Source organism: Piliocolobus tephrosceles, chromosome 19 (assembly GCF_002776525.5).
Source record: "Piliocolobus tephrosceles isolate RC106 chromosome 19, ASM277652v3, whole genome shotgun sequence".
NCBI lineage: Eukaryota > Metazoa > Chordata > Mammalia > Primates > Cercopithecidae > Piliocolobus > Piliocolobus tephrosceles.
Genome location: NC_045452.1, coordinates 28,500,913 through 28,510,035, shown reverse-complemented (window position 1 = coordinate 28,510,035; position 9,123 = coordinate 28,500,913). Strand labels below are relative to the sequence as shown.

General features: G+C 54.9%; 1 protein-coding gene across 5 annotated transcripts in view; it reads right to left on the bottom strand.

Moving 5' to 3' along the window:
- Positions 1-9,123, bottom strand: part of GRAMD4 (GRAM domain containing 4) — an 88,699-nt gene that overhangs the window by 61,829 nt on the left and 17,747 nt on the right. Inside the window, exon 1 of one of the 5 annotated variants that reach the window (XM_023221709.3) lies at positions 1,403-2,617. The exons of the other annotated variants lie outside the window; for them this stretch is intronic. Coding sequence (XP_023077477.1) covers positions 1,403-1,563 — 161 coding nt within the window. The 5' untranslated portion in view covers positions 1,564-2,617. Of the gene's footprint in view, positions 1-1,402; positions 2,618-9,123 lie in introns of those variants that run through there. 5 annotated transcript variants of the gene reach the window in all.

The following is a 9,123-nucleotide window of genomic DNA, read 5'->3' as shown; positions in this document are numbered from 1 at the left end:
GGGAACCTACACACGGGGGAACCTACATGCACAGGGGAACCTACACACGGGGGAACCTACACGCACAGGGGAACCTACACACGGGGGACCCTTCACATGGGGGAACCTACACGCACAGGCACATGCCGCATGTTGACCACCTGCGGCATGTATCTGCAAATAATCATGAAATGTGCGCTACTCATAAAGTGTAAATTCTGGACTGACAACTGACTCTCACAGAATGCTTTCATGAATTTGTGCTCAAATCCTATCTCCACCGTTGGCCCCTGGCAGCCACCACCAATGAACACCACACGGATGCTGGCTGGTATTTCTGTTTCCGTTTACAAACCACAACAAAGGTGGAAAGGAGACATGCAGGGGAACGTCACCTATTAGTCTACGACACGGGAAATGTCCTTGCTGAACGAGGTAGCTGCTTTCTAATGGCAGCATATTTTCACAAGGCTTTTACGCCATTCGTAATGAACGGCTACAGATATCACACGATTTTTAGCTTCATCTGCACGTTAACACTTTCCTCAGCACTTTGGCAAGTCTAGACAACCAACACAAGGAGAAGCGAGGCCCTGAGTGGCGGCAGTGCCCCGCCCTTGGTGCCCACACTCCCGCCCTACCAGCAGCCATCATTGCACAGAGTTTCCGCCACACACGCGGCAGGCCCAGGGAACCTCGGCAGCACACGCAATAGTAAAATGCAATCAAATAATTCAGAAGCGATGGGGTTTGAGTATTCAATGCCTTTGCTTTCAACATAATTAATTTAACTGCAAGTTTATGTACTTTCATTTTTATTAATGGCCAACTCACAGAATTCCTGAAAACCCAGCAATCAGCTCCTGGGAACTCGTGTGAGCTGCCTCTAGATCCCTCCCCTCACACTGCTGCGGCCGTGGCCCTGATGGCCATGAGGGCACAGGGCTCTGTGAATAGCCGCAGCCTCCCCTCACCCAACTCCCTCCCAGCAGGCTTGGGACAGATGCGTGAGATAGAAGGTGAGGTTTAAATGCAAAATGAGAGTTCCTGAGAGGCCCCAAGGGGTCAAAGAGCCTGGGAAGCAGGAAGCAGCAAGCCGGGCAGGCCGCCTCCGAGGCAGGAGGGGGTGTGTATGGCAGCACTGAAGCCTCGGGGTGGGGTGGGCCCATCTCTGACTCAGGGCCAGCAGACTGCCCTCTAGCCCCATCCTGGCACCCAGCCCTCCACACCATGGAGGCCCCTCCCTGGCCTCCAGGATGCTGCCCAAGCGATGCCCTCTGTCCAAGACGGCCTTCCCAGCCATTGGATAACCCGCCACCCAGCCCAAGTCACTCTCTACTTTCAGTCACATCAACCTGCCTGGGGAACCCACAGCCACCACATACCACAGCGACAGCGGCTCAGGGACACAGGGAACACTCGCCTGTGCGGGGCTGGGGGTTGCCTCCTGGCCCTCTGTGCTTCCAGCACCGGCTGGGGTTGGTCCACATCTGCTCCAGTCGCCTGAAGTACCACCGGGGCTGGAGAGCCTGGAGGAGTGGGCACGTGTCCCACTATCCACTGGATCATCTCGAGCACAGTCATGCAGTGGGTCACGGCAGCCAGAAGCCAGGCCCAAGCTGGCCACAGCTGTATGACCTTGGACGGGGCCCCTGCTCAGGGCTGTTAGAGGACGACTTGAAACAGTGCCGGAAAGATTCAGCAACCTGCCCAGCCAGCAGCGGTAACAACAGCAAAAACACAGCCCTACTCCAAAAAAGTGTTCCACAAATGCTGCTCTCACGCCCCACACATCACCACTGCGTAACCACAGGCGCTGGGGAGGCAGCACTGTCTTGTGGGTGTGGGAGCCAGGGCAAGAAGTTCTGAGACCATCCCAAGGCCCCGCTAGTCACTACGAGCTCCCGAGCAGGGACCCAAGCCCGGAGTCCACGGGCGGGGCAGGAAGGGCCTGTGGGTGAGCAGGGGTTGTGGGCAGCCACAAGAGAGGACCACGGCACCCAGAACACAAACAGCGGTTCAGCCTGAGGGCCCCGGGAAGCAGGAGACCGTGTCAGGGAAGGCGCAGCAGCCTTTGGCCGCCCATTGGCCACCACGGCTTGTCCTTGCCCCAGCTGTAGACAAAGCAGGCCCACACCCTGTGCTCCCATCCCTGCATCAGCCCCAAAGAGTTGAGAGTAAGGTTCCTTGCGCCAGGCTGCCCAGGTCAAGCCAGTCCTAACCCTCAGTTTCCAGGTCTTTAGGTGGAGGTTAGCAGGGGCATTTGAGCACAGGTGTGAGCTCAGGAGACCCATCTTCAGGGGACCCGGGCCACAGTCCAGGCTTACACCAGCTTGGGCCTTAAGAGGAAGCCCCAGGCAGATGAGGGCTGGCAGCACCTGCTACAGGCTGTTCTCAGGACTCAGCACTGTGCCCTCACTTCCCCCAGACCTCCCACACACCCAAGCCTGCTCCATACCACCAACTCCTGACACCAAGGAGAGAGGGCCTTCCTCCAACAAGCCAAGGACATCATCCAAATCTAGGTCCGCAGCACAGCATCCATGGTGAGGAAAGCACAATAACAGTAAGAATAACAACAGTACCATCAGCCAGCCTCAGTGGCTCACGCCTGAAATCCCAGTACTCTGGGAGTCCAATGCAGGAGAATCGCTGAGCCCAGGAGTTCAAGACCAACCTGGACAACAAAGCAAGACCCCGCCTCTACAAAAAATAAAAGATAAATTAGCCAGCCGTGGTGGTGTACACCTGTAGTCTCAGCTTCTCAGAAGGCTGAGGCAGGAGGGTCGCTTGAGCCACGAGTTCAAGGCTGCAATGAGCTATGACTGCACCACTGTACTCCAGCCTGGGCAACAGATCGAGATCCTGTCTCCTCTTCTTCGTCTTTTTCTTTTTTTTTTTTGAGATGGAATCTCACTCTGTCTCCTAGGCTGGAGTGTGCAGTGGCGCGATCTTGGCTCACTGCAAGCTCCGCCTCCCGGGTTCATGCCATTCTCCTGCCTCAGCCTCCTGAGTAGCTGGGACTACAGGCACCCGCCACCACGCCCGGCTAACTTTTTTTTTTTTTTTGTATTTTTAGTAAAGATGGAGTTTCACCATGTTAACCAGGATGGTCTCAATCTCCTGACCTTGTGATCCGCCCACCTTGGCATCCCAAAGTGCTGGGATTACAGGCATAAGCCACCGCACCCGGCTGAGACCCTGTCTCTAAAAATAAATAAATAAGAATAATGCCACCAATAGTTCCATCCACACCTCAGAAGGGCAGCCTCTGCCCAGTAAGCCTTTCTCAGAGGGTACAAAGCAGGATGAAAGGACGAGAGTGACAAGCTCCCAGCAGTGTTCATTTCCCCACCCCCAGTCACAATGTTGAAAGGAAGAAGCATTTACTAAACCAACTGACAAATGGGTAAAGTGGGGTTCAGGGAGGCAGGGTGAGAGAGAAGTAGCACAACAGGAACACGAACTGACTCCACTGGACTCCACGGCCTGAGCTTGCTTGAACCCCAGGACAGCCCCAGAAGCAGCTCAGCACCAGTCACCCCACCCTCCCCAGCATATGCTTCTATTAATCCATCCATCACATCGTATGACAGCTCACAGGCCCCTCTGCCTAGAAGCCTGAATGGGGACCCTGGCAGAGTGACTGCACGGATGTTTATTTTTTATTTAATTTTTTTTTTGAGATGGAGTTTCACTCTTGTTGCCCAGGCTGGAGTGCAATGGCGTGATCCCGGCTCACTGCAACCGCCTCCTCCCGGGTTCAAATGATTCTCCTGCCTCAGCCTCCTGAGTAGCTGGGACTACAGGCGCCTGCCACTACACCCGGCTAATTTTTTGTATTTTTAGTAGAGTCAAGGTTTCACCATGTTGGTCGGGCTGGTCTCGAACTCCTGACCTCAATTGATCCCCCCCGCCTCTGCCACCCAAAGTGCTGGGATTACAGGTGTGAGCCACCGCGCCCGGCCTGCACAGATGTTTATTTAAAGAAAACAAAGCTGGCAAGGAAACCTAAGTTTAGGCACAGGTAGGCAAGAAAAAACCACTGTGTTGTAGAAGCAGATAAACTCAGCCACAGGAAACACATTGAGGGATGCGTTTCTAGTGGAAACATTCTTTTTCCAACTCTCTCCATCCCTCTTAGCAACCAGGGCTTGGGAATATCCAGCCAATGAGACAGCCGAAAGGAAGCCCCTTCTAGATTCCCCGGATTCGCCATGTCTTCCTGCCACTGCCCTTGCCCAATTTCCCACAAGCTGAAAGCTGTCTGAAAGCAGGCTGTTCCCCAGACGTGTTTCTGCATCAAAGGCTGCAACATCATGAAGGCCCAGGGAGCAGCTCCTAGGCGGGGTTCAACAAGCTCCATCTGGGAGAGGTCGGGCGGCGAACGCCTTCAGCCCAGCAGGCCACGCGGCCTCTATAACGTCCCGACTCTGCTGTGGTGCAAACGGGCACAGCTGTGTGCAAATCAGACCTCATTTACAAAACAGGCAGAAACTGGGCAATGGGTGGCGTGTGGTCCGTGAGCTGTCGCTGACCGTCTCTGTCCGGGGTCCACAGATGCCTGGCAGAACGAGAACGCTCACAGAAGCCCCTGTCCCCACTAACCTATGTCAGGGACAGGGCAGACCAGAAGGAACCGCAGCCCTCACCAGGCACGCAGGTGCTCCTTGAAGTGGCCCGCGCATCACACATTCGTGCGTGGGCCTTGCCACCATCCAGTCCTCTTAAGGGAAGGGTGAGGAACAAGGCGTGGTCCCTGGCCAAGCCGGGGCAGCCTGGACAGTCTCCAAGTTCCTGGGGGCAGAAGCATCTTGGTGAAGGGTCCCACGTGCCACCATCCACCCTCTTATCCAACCTGGGCTGTAGCCCGGGGACTTCTCCACACCATCCCAGGTCCCACCCAAGGCAGAGGAGCCAGCACGGGGGGCGTCACATTCATGGGTGCTGGAAGGCGAACCAACTCAGAATAGCCACCAGTGTAGGCCCCGTCCACACCTGACAGCAACCGGGCCGCCCCTCAGGTTTCAGAGCGGTGCCTCTTACTGTCCAATGACTGACAACAACACAGGGAAGAAGACTGTGGAGCCAGCGCCAAGCACCGCCTCCTGCCTGGGGCACCATGGCCCTCCCCGTGGGGTGCTCTGCAGGCCCCGCTCTGCTGTTCCACGTCCCCAAAGCACTCCCACTCCACAATGTGGGATCCAGTGTGTGCATGGGTCTCTCTGACCATCCGTGTGCCGTGTCCCTGAGGCCCAGCACATGGCCTGGCACCAAAGAACTAGCAGCAAATGAACGGGTGAGTCGGGCGGATTTGAAAGAAGTTCCTGGGTCCCCGGGCAAATCTAGTATGGAAGTAAACCCACGTGGCCTTCAATAGCTCCTCCAGTGAAAAGAGCCTTCGTGTACCTCCAAAACGCTACCTTCCCTTCTGTCAACTTCTATTGTTTAAATGTGGCCCACCTGAGGTCAAAGGGCTCGGCCAGGCCTACCAAGACTCTCCCACATGGACCAAGCCCTGGGATATGTACAAGCCCAACACAGGACTACCCCACACAGCCGGAAGCACACAGCCAGGAGGAGAGCCCAGGCTCCTGCTCGGAGGGCAACAGGTTCGCCTGAGACCAAGCCGGCCCAGACAGGAACCAACGTCACTCAGCAGTCTGCAATATACCTGTGCTGCAAAACCCAAGGGCCAAGAAACAAAAATAAAAATGTTTTGGGCTTTTTGGTTTTTTTTTTTTTAGAGATAAGGTCTTATTCTTTCACCCAGGATGGAGTGCAATGGCACAATCCTAGGTCACGGTGGCCTCCCAACTCAGCTTCTGGGGTAGCTGGTACCACAGGCACGTACCACTGTCCAGCTAATTTTTTTTTTTTTTTTGAGATGGAGTCTCGCGCTGTGGCCCAGGCTGGAGTACAGTGGCACGATCTCGGCTCATTGCAAGCTCGGCCTCCTGGGTTCACGCCATTCTCCTGCCTCAGCCTCCTGAGTAGCTGGGACTATAGGCGCCCGCCATCACACCCGGCTCATTTTTGGTATTTTTAGTAGAGATGGTTTCACCGTGTTAGCCAGGATGGTCTCTATCTCCTGACCTCGTGATCCGCCCGCCTCAGCCTCCCAAAGTGCTGAGATTACAGGCATGAGCCACTGCGCCCCGTCCTGCCCAGCTAATATTTTTAAAATTTTTAGTAAAGATGGAATTCCACTATGTTGCTCAGGCTGGTCTCAAACTCCTGATTTCAAGCTATCCTTCCACCTCAGCCTCCCAAAGTGCTGGGATTATAGGCATGAACCACCACAGCTGGCCAAGAAAAAAATAATAATAATACACACACACACACACACACACACACACATTTCGAGACAGAGTTTTGGTCTTGTCACCCAGGCTGCAGTGCAGTGATGCGATCTTGGCTCACTGCAACTTCTGCCTCCCAGGTTCAAGCAATTCTTCTGCCTCTGCCTCCCAAATAGCTGGGATTACAGGCACCCGCCACCACACACAGATAATTTTTGTATTTTTAGTAGAGACGGGGTTTCGCCATGTTGGCTAAGCTGGTCTCCAACTCCTGACCTCAGGTGATCCACCCACCTCGGACTCCCAAAGTACTAGAATTACAGGTGTGAGCCACCATGCCCGGCCCAAAATATTTTAGAAGCAAGATCAAAAACCGGCAAGGTCCACTTCACACCTATTGCCCAGGTAACCACCTGCCAGCTGCGGTGCTCTGATAGTCCAGTTCTCACGGAATAGTCTCCTGACAGGCCTGAGAGCATGGGCGGCCCTCATAGAAAACCAGAGAAGCATGTGTTTCCGCTGCAGGCTGCAGGCTGGATGGGCTCGCCAAGGGACAGCTTGCCATCTAGTAGGGACTAGGGAACAAGAACAAGGAGCAGGCAGTGCACCTTAGAGCTGCAGTACTGCACGTCCAGGAACCACAATGACCAAGCCAGTCACCAAGTGTTTAATGAGCACCTACTGCGTGCCCGACAGGACCCTGAGTGCAATGATACAGAGGAGGCAAGGCCAACAAACCCATGGAGCTGGAAGTGCTGCCCTAACTGTGGAGAAGACACCCCATGGCCCCTGGCGGGGCAGCCGGCACCAGCCCAGGAAGGTGCTCAGAGGAGCAGCTGTGGCACCGCAGGCTGAGGGCATGAAGGACGGGTCACGGGCTGCAGAGGAAGGGCACTCCGGGACAAAGGAGCAGCACACGCAAGGCGCTTTTGCCAAAACCAGAAAGGAGCTGGTGGGAGCAGAGAGGCTGTGGTAAGGCAGGTGGTCCCATTCCAAGCACAGCGTGGGGCACCCTGGCCAATGGCTGGAAGAGGCCTGAAGTGGAAATACCAGTTAGGAAACTGTGGCCAGGCAGAGGAGAGAGGGCGGCGGCTGGAACTGGTGCGGGCAGCAGAGATGGGAGCCAAGCAGGCATGTCAGGATTCATCCAGGGAGGAGCAAGGGCAGAGAGCGTCGGGCGAATTCCCTGGCACCCCCACGTTAATGGTGGCCATAGCCACACTTCATAAGGGACAGTAACCTGCCCAGTGCCTCCTGGCCACACCTGACTCAATCCCTACACACCAGCCTGTGGAGGGCTGGTTCCTGGCTCCCCTACACCTGTCTCCAGTCTGGCAGGTACTAAGAACCCGTAACTATTGGTGACTATTATTATGATCCCTCCTTTTTTATTATTATTATACTTTAAGTTCTAGGGTACATGTGTACAACGCGCAGGTTTGTTACACATGTATACATGTGCCATGTTGGTTTGCTGCATCTATCAACTCGTCATTTACATTAGTCCCCTGGCTGGGGTACCAGGGTCACCGGGCTGTCGGAGTGAGGTGGGGTCAGCAGCAGAGCTCTGGACTCACTGGATTCTCAGGCAAATGCTCTGACCTGGTTTCAGTGCCCACAGCTGGGGAAGGTAAACCACAGCCACATAGGGGGCCAGGGAAAACAGTGTGACAGCGCCTCAAAAAATTCAAAACAGAACTACCATATGACCCAGCAAACCCACTTCTGGGTATATATCCCAACAGCTGAAAGCAGGAACCCACACAGATGCTTGCACACCCATGTCCACAGGAGCACCATTCACCCAAGCCAAAAGGTGGCAATAACCCAAGTGCCCGTTCAATCAGCCAATAAGCCCAAGCAAAGATGTGATGTCAGCCCTGGTCAATAAGCCCATGAAGCCAGGCGCGGTGGCTCAAGCCTGTAATCCCAGCACTTTGGGAGGCTGAGACGGGCGGATCACGAGGTCAGGAGATCGAGACCATCCTGGCTAACACGGTGAAACCCCGTCTCTACTAAAAAAATACAAAAAACTAGCCGGGCAAGGTGGCGGGCGCCTGTAGTCCCAGCTACTCGGGAGGCTGAGGCAGGAGAATGGCATAAACCCGGGAGGCGGAGCTTGCAGTGAGCTGAGATCCGGCCACTGCACTCCAGCCTGGACGACAGAGCGAGACTCCGTCTCAAAAAAAGATAAGCCCATGAAGAAATGCCCAGCCCCGGTCAACAAGCCCATGCAGATATGCTCAGTGCTGGTCATTAAGTCCATGCAGAGATGCTCAGCGCCGGCCATGAGCCCACGCAGAGATGTGATGTCAGCCCTGGTCAATAAGCCCATGAAGAGATGCTCAGCCCCGGTCAATAAGCCCAGGCAGAGATGCTCAGCGCCGGTCAGTAAGCCCAGGCAGAGATGCTCAGCCCCGGCCATAAGCCCATGTGGAGATGTTCAGCCCGGGTCATCACCAAGAGAAATGCAAACCAAACCACAAGAAGAGACCCCTTCACACCCATTAGGACGGCCATGATCAAAAACTCAGAAAACAACAAGTGTTGGCGAGGATGGGGAGAAACTGAACCCTTGTACACTGTTGGTGGGGTGTAAAATGGTGCCGCTGCTGTAGAACACCGTATGGAGGTTCTGCAAACTATGAAAAATAGAACTACCGTATAATCCAGCGATCCCACTTCTGGGAAAGAACTAAAAGCAAGGTCTCCAAGAGGTATTGCACACCCAGAGGACAATATGACAACACAACCCGAGTGAACCCAGAAGACATTTTGGTGCCAGAACCCGGGCGAACCCAGAGGACACTATGGCGCCAGAACCCGGGCGAACCCAGAGGAC